The sequence below is a fragment of the Eublepharis macularius genome, chromosome 2, assembly GCF_028583425.1.
Source record: "Eublepharis macularius isolate TG4126 chromosome 2, MPM_Emac_v1.0, whole genome shotgun sequence".
NCBI classification, from domain to species: domain Eukaryota; kingdom Metazoa; phylum Chordata; class Lepidosauria; order Squamata; family Eublepharidae; genus Eublepharis; species Eublepharis macularius.
The window spans coordinates 223,275,923-223,293,661 of record NC_072791.1 but is presented as its reverse complement, the minus strand read 5'-3'; the positions used below and the strand labels follow the sequence as shown (position 1 = coordinate 223,293,661).

Genomic DNA, 17,739 nt, shown 5'->3' with positions numbered 1-17,739 from the left:
GCTGGGTCAAGGCCGTGAAGAGCTTTGTGTGTGATAACCAAAACCTTTAACTGAGCACTGTAGCTGTTAAGTAGTAATGGAGCGACTGCAGAATGGGAGTGATGTTCATGCTCCTGCTCGCTCCTGATAGCAGTTGCGCTGCAGTGTTTTGCACCAATTGGAGTCTCCTAGTTATTTTGGATGGGAGACCTATGTACAGTGCATTACAATAGTCAAGTCTTGATGTTGCCATTGCACGGATACGGGTGGCCAGGTCGCCCATGTCGAGGTAAGAAACTATCTTCCAGGCTACAGTGAGGTCGTAAAAGATGTTTTTGCAGCTGCCTTAACTTGTTTTTCTAGTAGTAGTGCTGAATCCAGTGTAACCCCTAGGCTCTTAACTGCATCTGCAGGAGTCAGGTGAACTCCATCAAAATTGGGGAGTACAGTGTCCTTCAAGATCTCTTGTCTTCCCAACAAGCATCACTTCCGTCTTGTCTGGGTTCAATTTCAATTTGTTCGTTTTTAGCCATTTCGCTACAACTGTCAGGCAGTGATCCAAAATTTCTACTGCATCCTGAGGAGACCTGAATAGCGACATACAGAGTTGGGTGTCATCTGCATATTGGAGACATCTGACTCCGTACCTGTGAATGAGCTCTCCTAAAGGCTTTACATAGAGGTTGAATAACATGGGAGATAAGATTGCGCCCTGTGGAACTCTGCAAGATAGCTCCTGTTCTGGAGACAGCTGATCTCCAACAGCAACCCTTTAGGTCCGTCCCATGAGAAACATTTTAGGCCAGTCCAAGGCACATCCTTTGATTCCCACTTCTGTCTCTAGATGCCTCAGCAGGATGGCATGGTCTACTGTGTCAAAGGCTGCAGACAGATCCAGGAGGGGCAATAAGGAGGCATGGGTTTTGTCTGTATTTAGCTGGAGATCATCCACTGATGCTACTTGTGCTGTATTTTATTTATTTATTTACATTATTTGTACTCCGCCTTTCTCACTAGAACTCAACCTAGTTTACACTGTATAAGTCCATGCTATCAGTACCTGGGACGTTCAATCCAGTACAGAGCTGAAAACAATGATGAAACAAGCATAAGCAATTAAATACGGCATTAAACGATGTAGAAACTACCCAGTAGGAACATACTTAACAACAGACAGTACACAGTAGTATAGTCTACAGTCCCTGACCGTTTACCAATGCATCTCTTTGAACCATTTCCTTACAGTACAGCCTTCCTACCTGTGTAAAAAAGCCCTCCTGAATAATTCAGTTTTGCACAGTTTGCTGATCGGGCGAGTGGGAGCCCTTCAAATCTCATCAGTGAAGCCATTCCATAAGGTTGGGGCCACGACACAATGCACGTATGAGAGTGGTTGTGCGTTTTGCCCATTTGCAGGGCGGCACCTGCAGAAGGCCCTGTTCAGATGAGCGAAGCTGCTGCTGCAGAGTATAGGAGAAGGGGTGTCCTGTGGCTGTGACAGACCAAGGCCATGAAGGGGTTTAAATCAAGATGGGTAGCGTGTTAGTCTGTCTGTAGCAGTAGGAAATAGCCAGAGTCCAGTAGCACCCAGGGCTTTTTTTCAGCTGAAACGTGGTGGAACGCCGTTCCAGCACCTCTAGAAAATGGTCATGTGACCATTGAACTTTAAAATCCCTCCCCTTGCTCCAACTGACTGCCGACAGTCCGCTAAAGCAAGGAAGGAGTTTAGAGTTTAAACTTTAATCTCCCCCACTTGCTCCAACTGACTGCCGACAGTCAACTGGAGCAAGGGAAGGAGTTTAGAGTTTAAAATTTAAACTTGAAAATCTCCCCTCCTTGCACCAACTGACTGCTGACATTCAGTGATTGGAGGGGGAACGAGAGAGAATGGACCAGGATAAAGGAGGTAAGAGGGGAAAAGTGAAGGGGGTAATGGGAGAAAGAGACAGAATGGATTTGGTGCAAGGAGGCAAAGAGCGGGTAAGGAATCAGAAACGGTGGGTGGATTGATCAAAAAGGAAAGAGTGAAGGAGAGGTGGAGAGGGGGAAAGAGTGGAAGGATGGAGGAAAGAGAGAAGGGGTGTTAAAGGGGAAAAAAGACAGGAAGGGTTGGGAGGAGGGAGGCTCTCAACCCATTCTATCTCTTTCCTCCTTTAACACCCCTTCTCCCTCTCCTCCACTCCACCACTCTTTTCCCCTCTCTTTCCTCACTTCCTGTCACTCTTTCCCTCTTAACCCACCCACTCATTCTCCATCTCTGTACCTTCCTGCCCCAAACCCATTCTGTCTCTTAATTCTTTTAAACCTCCTTATCTCTTCACTCCTTTACCCTTTCCCCCGTCCACCACCTCCGGTCACTCTTACCGTCTTAACCCACACACCCATTTTCCATATCTTTACCTCTGTATTCCCAGCCCATTCAGTCTCTTTCCCCCATTAATCCTTCCTTGTCCCCTTCCCCTCTTCTCTCCACCCCTTCACTCGCCAGGAAGCTGAAGCCGGGGTTTAAATGCCCCTTTCTGTGCTGCTGTGCGGCTGCTGTCCTTCTATCTTGAAGAGTGGAATGATTACAGAAGCCAAATGATAATAGCCAGTGAATGACAGGGGCAGGCGTGAATGAAGGGTAGTGGGTGTGGAGAAATCAGCATTGCTAATGAGGTAGGAAGCCCATGTCACGATTCAGTCCAGGTGGATGCATTGTCTTTATTCGAGCTTCGTTATCAGGTGCAATTCAGCAGTCTCTCTTTCTAATCTCCCTTTGAAATTCCTCTGCAGGAGAACTGCTACTTTTAGGTAAGCAACTGAATATTCTGGAAAGTTAAAATATTCCTCCACTGGTTTTTGAACGTTTTGGTTTCTGATGTGAGATTTATGTCCATTAATTTGTGGAAGAGACTGGCCAGTTTGTCCAATGTAGAGGGTGGAGGGGCATTGCTGACACGTGATGGCGTAAATCACATGGGAGGAGGAGCAGGAGTAGGAACCCGAGGTGGTGTGGCTGATGTTGTTGGGTCCACTGAGGGTGTTGCTCGGATCTCTATGAGAGCAAAGTTGGCATCTTGATTTGTTGCAGGCCATGGTACCAGAGTCCATGTTAGTGTTAAGTAGTTTATCATTGTGGGTGAGTTGTTGTTTCTGTAAGCAAGAAAAGGCCAGCCCCCATGCCTGTGTGATGAAAGTGTCACAATCCAGCATAGATTGTAGGTCCTTAATAATGCGTCGGACTGGCTTGAGTTGTGGGCTGTAGGTGACCACCAACGGTATTCTGTTGTTATTTTCTTCGGGCTTGTCTTGTAGCAAGCTGTCATTCTGGTATCATTCTGGCCTCCCCAGTCGTCTTTCTCACTATGTCAAGGGGATACTGTCGTTGCAAAAATGTCTGTTGCAAATCCTTCAAGTGACTGTCTCTGTCTGAGAGGTTGGAGCAGATGCAACTATAGTTTGGCTATACATTATGTATTGGCTATACATTGTATATAGCTTGTCTATACGCAATGGATTGCTTGATGTGGCTGGGGTGGTGGCTCGAGCTATGTTTGTCAGTTTCCGGTATAATGTGGTGTTTATGTGTCCCTCGTGTATCCATACTGTGGTGTTCAGTATGGATGAAGGGCTTTGTATGTGATAGCCTAAACCTTGAATTAAGCCAGGTAGCTGGTGGGTAGTTAGTGGAGTGTTTGCAGAATGAGAGTAATATACATGCTTCATCTAGCTCCCAATAATAATTGAGCTGTGGCATTCTGCACCAACTGGAGCCTCCGAGTTGTCTTTGAGAGGAGACCAATGCAGAGCGCATTGCAGTGGTCTAGTTTCAGTGTTACCGTGGTGTGGATACGGGCGGCCAGATCAGCTGTATCCTGGTGGGGAGCCATCTTTTGGGTTAGATTGAGTTGGAAGACGGCCTTTTTAGCAACTGCATTTATTTGCTTCTCTAGTCTACAAGGGTTTGATGACGGCATATTGTTTAAGATGAAGAGCTGCTCCTGAGCTTAGCCACAACTGACGACCCGAGGCACTTGCAGGCTGAACTTCTCTAAAAAAGACAACTTTCATAGCAGACGGTCATCCCCAGGACGGAGCGTGCATAGAGGTGCTATGTCAGGCAGGTCCTACCTTGATTGGAGCCTGGAAGTGAGTTAGGTGCTAGCGCAGCTGAACAAGCACCCGAGTGGTATCTTTGTGCTTGAGAAATCTCGGTAACTCTCAACTTGCCGTGTTCTCTGTCAAATGTAACTCCCATACTTTCTTAAAGGCCTCCCCACCACCCTCCCGCATTGCAGTGATCGAATCCAACCCACTTGAAGTTTAGTCCGTGTAGGAAAAATGGTTTTTTTAACCTTTACGTTTGTCAACAGTGAATAAACAGGCTAGAATAATTGGGGTAGCTTTTGTACCGCTCACATTGGGCAAGATCACAGGAAAACGGTTTAATCTCTTCTTTATAGTCTAACCCAAACTGCTATTCCAGTTGCAAGGAACCCGTCTAGTAACCTTACTCCCACCTTCAGGTTGAAGCGGTGGTAAGAACTAGGGAATGGGCAAAGAAATGCCGCACTCCTTGGGATTAAACTATTACTTGGTTGATTTTAATATGCTTCCCTTAGGAACCATGGGCAGGAAGTTGTCCTGGTTCAGTTAAGGCTTGGGCATGGGTGGGTCTGTACTCATCACCAGCAGCTCCTAGAGGGGAAGACCTTGTCACTGCTGGTAAGTGTCTTGCAGCATTCTCTCGAAGGTCAGCAGGGTATAGCTTGGATGACATCTTCTTCCATACTCAGTTATCTCATTTGCACAACACAAATTTAATGGTATTCTGGCAGAAAATGTTAACCTGTGCGCTCTGTTTCTGCAAAACACTGGTTGGCTCAACACTTTTCAAAGTATTTGTAAGTCAGTGGGACTTAAATGTAGGGTTGCCAGGTCCCCTTACCCTCCCTGCCGGAGGGAGAGAACCGAGCGTTTACCTGCTTGACATTCCCAGCATACTCAGCGTGTAGCGTGCACGCCCCCCTGTGCCAGTGCAGGAAGTGACCACTTCTGGGAAGTGATGTCATTGCGCAGGGTGTGGGGAGCGTGCACGCACTTCACAGTGGGCTGATTTGGGCTCCAAAGAGGCCCAATTCAGCCCGTTTGGGGCCCAGATTGGCCCGCTGCAAAGCGGGGGAGGCTCTGGAGGCGGCTCTTGAGGCAGTGACATCATTGTGCCAGCCCTGGGAGCGTGCCCAGGAGGCCCATTCCTCACTTATCCCCCCTGCCAGCCAGGTAGGAAGTGGTGAGGGGTGAAAGGTGGGAGCAGGGGATCCTCTGCTCCCACTGGGGGAAGGGGATCCCTCCTTAAACGCCACTCTGCCAATCCCCTCGATATGATTTATATGGCCAGTTACAGGATTTGGTGACTACACCATTGTCCCTGATCAAGAGTTGCTCACAGACCTCGCTCTGGAAGCCAAGAATGGCAACAGAAGGTTTGTCTTTCCCAAATGTTCTCTAACCGTTCTTTGTTCTTGCAAAGTGACAACAGCTTCTAAAAAATACATTGTGTCTCGGCTGCCAGATGCTCTTTGTCTGTACACTTGGTGACATCTCAGATAGTTCTGAAATTTTGGTGAGGCTTCCTTCTGCAGAATCCAAGCTTGTTAGTTTTAAAAGTTTTGTTCTGAAACACACACACACACACCCTGCCGCCTTGTTGAGCCTATAGGCACTTCTGGAATTTTGGAGCGTACTGGATGCTACCACCAAATGGGTGCCTATACCCCTTCCCTACATATTTTTTTTAAAATAAAGTTTCAATTAAATGAAATATTCAGGGGGGAAAGTAGAAGATTTCCATTTTTGTAAGTAGGCCTAAATTTACTAATATTTATCCAATTGAAATAAATTGTGTCTAGCCTGTGCATACCGGACTGGAGCCTGTGACGAGGGAATGCAGTTGAAGTAAATACCGTGGAGTTGATAAACCTGCTTACTACGATGAATTTTTATCTGGTTGGTCAAGGTGTTCTGGGTGTGGGAGGTGCTAGAAGGCTGGGGTGGGTTTCCTTGGCTGAGACTTGGGGAATATAAACCTTCCCTTCTCCTCTTTCTTTGTCTTTCCCAGCTCTTTTCATACTACCTTTCAGCATCTCACAGTGAGTCCTTCTCAGCCCCTCATCCTTTCTGTTAATGGTGGAGCTATCATGGCAAGTACATCCACCAGAGAAGTCAAATGGAGGCAAACCGTGACCTGCCCATTACCTTCTAAGCTGTGGTGGCTGCCTGGACTTTGCAGGAGTATGGGGCCCTCCCCCCACTAGCCAGTCCTGTTTCTGCCACCACACCTCTGCCCCTCCGTTGCGCATCTTAGTGTGAGGTAGGCGTTAAGGTCAGAGAGAAAGAGGGGCAGAAGGAATGTGAAAAGTGACAAAGGAAAGGGTAGAAAGGAGTGTGAACAGGTGGAGGAGGCCCAAAAAGGGGAACTTGGAAGGGGTAAGGAAGGAATTGTAAGGGGGATTGGCAAGAAGCAGAGAAAATGGGCACCAGGAAACATATTGGTGGGTGCCCACACTCTTTGGAATTACTCTTCTAAACGTTTGCCAATTCTGGCTTTAATATGTGCAACGGATTTATATGGGAGAAGGTAGGTTAATGGGTCTTCAATTCTTCTTCTTGGTGTTATTTGGATGCCTGATAAGCATCCTGATGTTAAGTTACATATTTTAATACCTAAGGAATTTTAATAACTCGGGAGTTTCTTCAACTGAGAACACCCATGAATGCCATCTAATTCCAGGCACCCATCACTTTTTAATTTGTCACTTCTAAAATTGTACTGTGTGTCCCTTCTGTTCAATGCAGCCCTTCCAGTGTGCTTTTATATATATAAAAAAACCTGTTCCAGTGTTGACATTTCAGTGGAGAGGTGCGAAGTATTAATCCACTGTCGCTCTGCCATTTTCCCAACCATTCTTTATTTTGCATTTTATCTATTGTTTTCCTATCATGGGATTGTTTCTCTATCTGTCTTTCTGCTTCTAAAACAAAACAAAAATACAGTAACAAAGTCTTTTAATTAATATAAGTATTTTGAAGAGTAAATTCCTTACTGGTTAACCTTTCTGAATTCTCCAGATTGTATTCTCTCTCTCTCTCTCACTCACTCACTCACTCACTCACTCACTCACTCACTCACTCACTCACTCACTCACTCACTCACTCACTCACTCACTCACTCACTCACTCACTCACTCACTCACTCACTCATGCAATCTCATTGACATCTATGTAACAAAATATACATCTTTTAGAACTTGTCTGGCTTTTTCTAAGGCGGGAAATAATTTTACTTTAGCTTCCTTTTATAGCATCTTCAAAATTCCTTCAAGGATTTGATTATGATTTTCATATTGTTCATATATTGACGTACTGTATTCCCACAGTAAAGGTGAAAGGGGTATTTTAGGGTAAGTCTTTTCTTACCTAAGCCCCTAACTGACTTTAGGACCTACGCAGCGGAGGACAGAAGGAGGGAGCTAGAAGTCTTATCTTTTAGCAGAACAACCTAAGGGCAGTTAGTTCAATGATACATTTTGACTGCGACAGCCTGTCTCTCTGGAATATCTTGGTGATGACTGTATTCTAAAAACACACAAACATTTAAAGTTGTGTAGTGCCTTATCTAGGTATCCATTTGCACAGGGGTCTTTGCATTTCTAACCAAGAGCCCTGGAGGATTCTTCCCAAGAAGCACCATTTGCATAGCAATGGGGGATTTCTGAGATGACTACATTGCCGAGTTGTGCCACTTTCTTTAATTAAAAATGTGCCCATTAATAATAGCTTCCTGCATTAGGGATGGAATTATTGGGCCGCTGAGGTGTAAGATCGGACTATCTGTGTTTGAGGAGATGCGCACTCTTATAAATAGTCACTGGCTTGACAGTGGCTGTTCTTTTCCTGATCTCCCCCCCCCCCCCCCCCAGGAATTGCATTGTCAGAATCCAGGATTCTGAAGCCCTGTGCAGATTGTCATTTCTGGCAGTGTGGTGTTCATGGGGGGCAGGGGGCTTCGGAATCAGTCCTGCTGGTCCCGTCTCTGACTTCTCCCAGGTGTCTGCAGGTGTAGGCTCCGAATAGGCATCTGTTCTTCTCTGGGCCCCCTAATAGCGCCTTCAAGTTAGACCATTGGTGCACGTTTACCAAAGGCGAAATGGTTTCATTCTGGTTTTGCACCTATAACCAAATTATTCCTCTTTGAAAATATGTGGATGGAAGAGAGTTCTTCGGTGCAGATATCCCTGAGATACCAGTTTTGTGAAGGCCAACTTTTCGACGTTAGGTCTCCTGTGCTTTGAATTGGCCTTGTATGTAGAGGAATTTTGGTAGAGGCAGCTTTTTAGGTGAGAGAAGCTGCTGCTTATTGGTCAGTCTGTACATGTTTAATAAAGGTACAAAAGCCATCCTGTTGTATGGCTTGTCATTGATGTGCCAGGACATCTTAACTACAACAGGAGAGTATTTCTTTGCCTCAAGAGTCCTTAAAGGAGCACAAACCTTGCAAGACTGCTTATTCCGGCTCTAGGTTGGTAAAATAATTGTTTGTGATGACCTAAAGGGCGAAGAGAACAAAACTGTTTATAAATGTAGGAAACCTGTGTTCTTCTGTGTTGGCGCCTGCTACCTTCCTGAATAATTTTTTCATAGCTGCCATATAGCAAAAGCAGACAGTGGAAACTGTTGTTTTCTGACCTTGAAAGCTGTTGACTCTTGAGTGCTTTCAGTGTTTCTGTTCCATATCTTTCTTTGATTGCGCTGCTTGCTGTGAATAATCCTTTCCTGGCTTTGGTGTGTGTGTTAGAAATGTCATCTGCAAGCACTTCGTTCTTGTCTCTAGGTAACTCAAACGTGTATTAAAAAGTTAATTTTCTTCCATGCACCGTTCTTTTCTTCTACAGCGGAGGAAAATGGCAAAAATGGAGGTGAAGACATCTCTTCTGGACAATATGATCGGGGTTGGAGATATGGTGCTTCTGGAACCCTTAACAGAGGAATCCTTTATCAGTAATCTCCAAAAGCGTTTTGATCACAACGAGATATATGTGAGTATACAGCAAAAACATCCATACCGGAGATTATGTGGAAACTTACAGTGGGCTTTTTGTTTAGCAATGTCAGGATTATCGTGTCTCTCTTTCTTGGATCTAAATCTTTATGTCAATGGCTGCTGTTAAGACTACAAAGTTAGGGCGACTGTCTTCAAAATGCATTTTCCCACTGATAAGGTAGAGAAGGACAGTTGGAGCCTTCGTTATTCCACCATCTTGCACACACCCTGCTGAAGAATTATCCAGATAACCTTAGAAGGACACAATCTATATCTACAATGCAGATGTACAATAAAGTGGATTTAAGGATTTGATTGCCAGACTGTAAGATTTGTGTGCTTCACTCTCTACTCCCCCCCCTTTAATTGCCCTTGTCTTCATCAGCCTTCTTTTAGAATTATGTGTGGTCATTGCCAGCTGGAGTTAATGAAACCAGATATGCTCCAAGCAAGCTTTCGTTTTCTTTTAAAGGATTGTTCAGGGGCCATGTGCTAATCTGCAGTTCATTTAAAAACAAAGTGAAAGAATAGGCATGTGGGCTGTCAGGTACTGCCCTCAAAAGTAAAAGAAGCAGGCTCTCGTCTGCTATTGACATGCTGGAGTATCACAAGAATGCTTCTGCATGTAAAGGGTGTGTGTACTCCCTTCCTTTTATCATTTTCTCTCCCTTTCTTTATGAAAGCCAGGCTAGCACTTCCTGCTTTTGATGAGTTGTTATAAAATACCCTCCTTTTTTCTCTCTCTCTCCTTTTTTGTATCAACTTATTATGTAGTATAAAATGTGCAGTAATTACAAAAAAACCCTGAAACTGCAAAAGAGCAAACATACAACAAAAAACCCAACCTAGCACTTTGTAAAGACCAGACTTGTGTTGAGTCTCAGTAACCTTACTGAAAACTAGACTGTTTGCTTTTTGTTTGAAGTTAGCTTATGAAACTGAGGAAAACAAAGACTTTGGGGATTTGTGTGTGTTTGCAGGTGGATTCCATAACAGTCCCATATTCATCGGTTTGTAAGAGATCAGTGGAATCAAAGCACTGTGCATTTTTTAAGAAACAGAACTTGAAATACTGTGGGAAATAAGAGGCTTTGTCAATTCTTGAATAATTATGTTCCCTGAGGTATGTTTGGGGACTAACTGGGAGCTATCTTGAGGGGTTCCTCAGGGCACAGTCTTATCTCCCATGTTATTCAACCTCTGCATAAAGCCTTTAGGAGAATTCCTTCGCAGTTATGGAGTTGGATGTCACCAATACTCAGATGACACTCAACTCAATATCTCGCTATCCAGGTCCCCATAGGATGCAGTAGAAATCTTGGATCATTGCCTGACAGCTGTGGTGAAATGGCTTAAAAAATAAACAAATTGAAATTGAACCTAGACAAGATGGAAGTGATACTTGTTGGGAAGGCAGAGATCTTGAAGGACATTGTACTCCCCACTTTTGATGGAGTTCGTTTGACCCTTGCAGACGCGGTTAAGAGCCTAGGGGTTATACTGGATCCAATGCTGCTACTAGATCAACAAGTTAAGGCAGCCGCAAAAAATACTTTCTACAACCCCACCCTGACTTGGAAGTTAGCCTCTTACCTCGAGCTGGCCGATCTGGCCACCTGGATCCATGCTATGGTAACACCAAGACTTGACTATTGTAATGCACTATACATAGGTCTCCCATCTAAGTTAACTAGGAGACTCCAATTGGTGCAAAACGCTGCAGCATGACTGTTATCAGGAGCGAGCAGGAGCATGAACATCATCCCCATTCTCCCTCTGAGGCGGAGGGCATCTTGAGTGATTCCCACTGTCCAATTAGGGAGGCAGGAACTAATTTTCTTCCTCTTCCTGTCTGGCGTGTGGGACACCCTCTCTATTCAGTTCTGTTCCTGCCTCCGGGAGAGCAGTTCTTCATCAGGCTAGCTCTGCTATCTGAGTGCCAAACTACAAGTGACCCCTGACACTAGTTGGACACTTGTCAGCTTCCCTCAAGTTTTGATGGGAAATGTAGGCTTCCTGGTCTTGCAGCTTGGCTCTCCGACTGCTGTCCAGTGGACTTTCCAACTGTCACTTGTCCAACATTCTGCCAAGCTGCCTACATTTCTCATCAAAACTTGACGGAAGCTGACAAGTGTCCAACCTGTGTCATTCGTCACTTGTAGTTTGGCTCTGACTCAGTTATTCTTACTTTCACTTTCCCTTAAAGCCTTCTTTCTCCAGTTCCTATTCTTTCACCCCTTGGCTAGGGAAAATAAGAAGAGGACGCATGGCCTCGGGAGAGTCATTGGACTCTGAGGCCAGCTTCTTTGAGAAGACGTCGGGCTGTTCCCAGGGAGCCATCCTTTGGGTGGCGGGAACAAGCTCAACTGGCTCCAGCATGCCTTTCACGCTTGCGAGGATCCCCGGCGAGGAAACAGCAACGACAGAGATGCAGCCTTCTAAATGGCCCCATCTCTCTAAGAGGGAGATGAACAAAACCTTTAAAAGGCTTCAAAAGGCCCATCCCACTGATTGGGAGATGGATGCCTCTGCGTGCTCCTGCTCTGCAGCTGGAGTCGGCGTGTTACCTCAGCCCAGGCTTTTGGCGGGAAAAGACACCAGGAATCTCCTCAGCTCTGGTGCCACAGTGAATGCGCCCATGCCAACTTCCTGGCTGGAGATTCCACAGCAGGCTTTTTCTCTTCAGATCTAGCCCTGCTTTTACAACAGGATTCTCCCTGTCAGATGGGTAACATATGAAGGGCACAAACTTGCCTGTGTTTTTGAACCTTTTAATTTCCTAAAACTAACCATGAGGGAGGAAATATATAATCTGTGCCGGGCTGAAACCTCTGTTAATAGTGGTGTGGTGTCTTCCTCCTCCTTCCTCCATGGGCGAGGCTGTGGCTCAGTGGAAGAACTTCTGCTTTGCCTGCAGAAGGATCCAGGTTCGTTCCCCGTTAACTCCAGTTAAAAAGATCAGGTAGATGATGGAAAAAACTTCTTCCTGAGACCCTGGAGACCTGCTGCCAGTCTGAGTAAACAACACTGACCTTGATGGACTGGTGGTCTGAGTCCGAATAAGGCAGCTTGTAATGTTTAACAGACAGGGATCCCCACTGAGTAGGGGGATCGCCCCCAGAGAGCATCTGTAATGGCAAGGAGAAGGAAGAATTCCTTCAGATGTGGAGGAGGAGGAGGAAATATCCCTGCCAGAACAGTCAGCCCAGCTGTCTGAATCTGAGGTCTACCAGTATTTACTATCTACGACATTCTCAGCCTTAGGGCTGCAGGAATTAACCTCGGGGGAGAAGGACCTTTAGACAGGGAATACTAAATCCAGACCCCAGGAAAACAAGAGTCTCTTCCTAGGGAAGGTTCCTTAGAAAAGGTCCTCCCATTTCCAGAATATTTTAGGAGATAGCTCAAGGCTGAGTGGTCTAAACCATCAGCCACTAATCAATTCCCTAATGTCGTAAAAAAAAAACCCTGTACTTACTAACTTTCTTTGCTATGAGATGTTGTAGGTACCTGTGATCGACACTCCAGTGGCTACACTTCAGTCATCTGGGCTCTTGTCAGAGGATGGGCAAGGATCAGTCAGAGACATCTCAGACAAGGGGAGAGAGGTCATGCTGAAGAGAGCTCACATGGCCATGGCTATAAAGGCTACAGCCATTGCCTCCATAAAACTGATCCCATTTCTCCCATACAACATTAGATGCCCCCCTTGAAGGGGCAAACAGAATTTTAAAGGCCAGTACCTTCAAGGCAGACACCATCCTGGATGCAGTTACCTTTTCTTCCAGGGCTGTGATCTCAGCAGCAGTAACAAGTAGGCACCCTTGGCTAAGAGCTTGGCCAGCAGTTTTACACTCTAAAAATATCGTCCTAGCTTACCACTTTCAGAGAGACAAGCTATTTGGGGATGGCCTGGGAAACATCTGGGTTGAGACCCAGGTCAAAAGAAAGTGTTGCCAAAAACACTCAAACAATCTGAGAGGCGATCCCTTGGCCCTCAGCCATTTTATTCACAACACACTCTACTAAGATCCAGACAGGATTCCAAGCGACCATCCTGGGGTTACTCTAGATATCCCTTTAAAAAGGGGGGGGGGTCCTTTCAAGAACCCACTTGTAGTATAGTGGTTAAGTAACTGAACTGTGTTGCAGTACTCTGTTGGTTCAAATCTCACTACTGCCATGGACTTACCACATGGCCTTGGGTAAACCATTCCTCTCAGGCCCAGCTCCCCAGCTGTATTGTGAGGATAATGCTTACTTTGTCCCAAGATCAAACAGACAGTTCCTCACATGTGGAAAGAGGTCCGACCTTGATACCAAGCTCTCTAAGACAGGACTTGCAAGCCATCCCTGTGAGAGGCCAAGTACTCCTTACCATCAAGCCTGGGTCGACACACAGGCTGGACCTTATAAATAGTCTCTCAAGGCTATTCCATACAATTCAACAGCTACCCACCAGAATGTTTTGTCATCTCTCTTCTACACAAGATCTTAACTCAAACTGTAATCCAACACCTGGGCATTCTAGCTGTGGAGCATGTTCCCCATAACAAAAGAGGACAGGGGAGTCTACTCAACCTTCTTCATAGTCCCTAAAAAGAATGGGGACTGGAGGGCGTTATTAGACCTCAACTTTTGAACAAATTTATCAAGTTGCATCACTTCTGAATGGAAACACTGCGCTCAGTCGCAGAGGCCATTCAACCAGAAGAATACATGACATCTACAGATCTCACAGAAGCATACCTCCATGTACCGATTCTGACAGCCCATCAACAATACCTAAGATTTTGCATGAAAAAAAAAATCAATTGGCAGTTCTGAGCCATCCCTTTCGGCCTGTCTGCTGCGCCAAGAGTGTTCACAAAGCTCCTGATTAACCCCATCGTATGTCTCAGAGAGAGAGGTATTCATGTTCACTTGTACCCAGACGATCTCCTGATCAGATCAAGTTCAAAAGAAAAATCTCACCACGACACTCAGTTCACCATTCAGTTCCTACAAGCTGGAACCACCTGGGTATGATCATCAAAAGAGTGTTGTCTATCCCTCACCAAAGAAAAGGTCAGGAAGACCAAACAGCTGGCTGAGACTGTCATCAGAGTGAAAATCACTTCTCACAACACTACCCAAACTGATGGGTTTGCTAGGGGCCAGCAACAAGGCGATACTTTGGGGTCGTCTACATGCAGGAATGCTTCAGACCTTTCTCAGATCTTATTAACAACAGATCACGGAGAAGACAGATCTTCCCATTCAGGTACCACTTCAGATCAAAAGATCCACGACCCCTCGAGAACAACATATACTTACAGATGCAAGCATCACAGGTTAGGCACGTCTTCCTATCAATGTCTTGGAAATGTGAGCAATTTGTCTGGCCCTGTTCCAGTTCAGAGATCAGATAGTGAACTCACACATCCTGACCTGTATGGACAAGGTCGCAGACAAGCAGGGGGGATCCAAGACCTCGAGGTGGCACAAGGAGGCAACAAGGATACTTACCTGGGAGGAAGGTCACCTAGTCTCGATCAAAGGCATATCCAATGTCCAGGCAGACTGGCTGAGCAGGTAGACCATTCAGCAAGTGGAATAGTCCCTTAAGAAAGATCTCATCTAATGGATAACATCACACTTCGCAACACCTTTCATGGACCTGTTTGCATCCCAACACAACCATCAACTACCAAGGTGCATGACAAGGTTTGTTCCACTCACAAGCAGGTGCCCTGACATCACAGTGGCCATTAGGCTTCCCCTACGCATTACCACTCTTACCAGCAATACCCAAACTCCTGAGAAGGATCAAGGAACAGGGAGTGAAGTGCTAGTGATTGCCTCTTGGTGCCCCACGGACTGTGCCTTTCCACACTCCAATAGATGGTGATCTCTCCACCCCTCATCCTACCAACCTCTCTGGTCACATTACAGCAGGGAATGATTTGGCACTCTCATTTAGACTCACCCTGCTTAACTGTGTGGAAATAGAAAGGAAAATCCTCCTAAGATAGGGATATTCCGGAGAGGTGGCCGACACTCTCCTAGCATCCCGAAAACAGTTCACGGTCAGAATTTTCAATTCCTCTTGGAAAGCCCTCGCTCAGTGGGGCAGGAGGAAAGCACCGGGCATTTTACACAGCCCTGACCAAATATCCATTTAAACTGGTCAAAGATGTTCCCCTGAGAAGGCTGAGAATGAAGACCATCTTCCTTATTGTGGTCTCATCTGCCAGAGTTTAGGTTCTCCTTTCCTCAGAGGAGAAGGACCCTTCACGGTAAGCGTCCAAAGGTCCGTTCTGCAGTCACTCCATTGTCTTCCTGTCAGTTACACCATGCTCAGTTCAAGGTATTGGTTAGCACATACAAAGCTCTTCATGACCTTGATCTGGCATATCTACGGGACTGCTTCCCTCCCTATGTTCCTCCACAGCAACTTCGCTCATGTGAACAGGGTCTCCTGCAGGTGCCACCCTGCGCATGGGTGGAATCAACAGCAGCCCGTACGTGGGCTTTCTCTGTGGTGGCCCCTACCCTGTGGAACGGCCTGCCTGACGAGGTCAGGAGAGCCCCCTCCTAGCTTTCTGCAAACGATGCAAAACCGAATTATTCAAAAAAGGCTTCTGTATTGTAGGGAGGGGGTCTCAGATGCTCCGCTAATGAGTTAGGGACCATAGACTTCACCTCTGCGTTGCCTTACATACTGTCTGTTGCTTTAAATATGTGCTCCTATGTCAGCCCTAGAATTGCTTATGTTTTGTTTCAACATTTCTTCAACCCTGTATTGGATTCCTGCTAATGTTATGTAAACTTGCGTTTTATTTACCCTATGGCATTGTTTATGAAATTATCTTTGATACTGACTGTACTAATCTCACGCTGTGTAATCTGCCTTGAGTCTTAGTGAGAAAGGCGGACCATAAATGACATAAATAAAATAAAATAACTGGAGTTTGTCTCTCTTCAGCATAAGACATGGGCCTTAGGTCTATAGCAGTCTTTTCTGTAGATGGATGTGAGTGTCTCTGTTCCTTCTTCAGCTTGCATTTAGTTAGGAGCAGCAAGATGTGGTTTGCCTGCTGGTTTTCAGTCTTATGCAAGACATTTTTTCCAGGTCGATAGTTCGTCAAACTTCTGCTTTCTGTGCAGTGCCTCACTGCTTCAGTGAGATTAGCGGTGATGTTTTGTTTTGGCAAAAAATACCATTGTATGATATTTTTTTTACTAGTTTAGTAAAGAATATTTACCTTCTAAGTCGAAATTGCAGCTCTTTAAACAAAATTTGTTGTCGACGACAAGTTGTGGCCCAGTGACAAATTTAAAAAAAGGGGGGGGGGAGTGGATGATTTAAGGCAGGCATTAAAATACTTATCTTTATGTTGTGTACAGAAAAGGCCAATGATCGTGTAGCCCACGCCAGCCGATCGTTTTCCTTTAAAGGCAGAGTTGGCTCATGCATGCTCTTCAGGACATGACCTATGAGATGAAAGCAAAGCATTTGATAGCTAGGAAAATAATCAATTGCTAATACAAACACGCTGCTTTTTTCAGTGAGACTGATGGGTCATCTACCCGCAACCTGCTTCATACTGCTCAACTTACTCTTCCGAGCAGCGCTAGGAATGTCATTTCTGCTTGCTTCTTTCATTGCTCCTCAGTGATGTTGACGCCTCCCCCCCCCCCCCCCGGTTATATACTTCATTAGAATTTTATTGACATCAGCATTTTTATTTGCAAATTTGAGATTCGACCGTGAGATCTCACATCCTGAAATTTGAGTCTTTGTTTTATAAAAAGGGGAAGACTTAGGCAAACAAAATATTCTTACCAAGAATTCTCTTGTTCATAAAAGAGTACAGGAATGGGTTGTGCACGTGGGTCTAGTAGGTTATAGTAGCCATTCTTTAGGGAGCATGAGTCACTGAAAAGGCTACTGAAATTTTTTTTAAAATGCAATCCACAGCTGAGCTGTAGGCACTCTTCTTATCTCTCCCCATACTGTGAAATTGGATTGGCATATGGGTGGCGGACAGGGAAGGTGACTCTGTGTCATAGAGTCATAGAATCACAGAGTTGGAAGGGGTCTTACATACCATCTGGTCTAACTCCCTGCCCAATGCAGGAACAGCCTAAAGCATCCCTGACAAATATTCGTCCAGCCGCTCCTTGAAGACTGCCGATGAGGGGGAACCTACCACACCCCTAGGCAGCCGCTTCCACTGCTGACTTGCTCTTAACATGAAGAAGTTTTTCCTGATGTCCACCCGGTACCTTCCCTCCTGTAGTTTAAACCCGTTGTTTCAGGTCCTATCCTCTGTTGCCAGCAGGTACAGCTCCCTTCCCTCCTCTAAGTGACAGCCTTTTAAATACTTAAAGAGAGCAATCATGTCTCCCCTCAACCGCCTCTTCTCTGTACTGAACATTCCCAGTCTTTCCTTGTCAGGCTTGGTCTCCAGACCCCTGCTCATCCTGGTTGCTCTCCACTGCACTCGTTCCAATTTGTCCACATCTTTTTTGAAACGAGGCCTCCAGAAGTCAATACTCCAGGTACGGTCTGGCCCAGGGGATTTGTACACATCCAGTGTAGCTCGGTGTTTCTCCACAACTTCTCTGCCCATGTCAACCAGCAGGCCCGAAGCCATGCTTTGCCTACTACCATCTCTAGGTAGGCCTGTTCT

General features: G+C 45.6%; 1 protein-coding gene across 3 annotated transcripts in view; it reads left to right on the top strand.

Moving 5' to 3' along the window:
- MYO1B (myosin IB) overlaps positions 1-17,739 on the top strand; it is a 211,803-nt gene that overhangs the window by 25,646 nt on the left and 168,418 nt on the right. For all 3 annotated transcript variants that reach the window (XM_054970608.1, XM_054970607.1, XM_054970606.1), the window contains exon 2: positions 8,913-9,056. In XM_054970608.1, coding sequence (XP_054826583.1) covers positions 8,922-9,056 — 135 coding nt within the window. In that variant the 5' untranslated portion in view covers positions 8,913-8,921. The remainder of the gene's footprint in view (positions 1-8,912; positions 9,057-17,739) is intronic.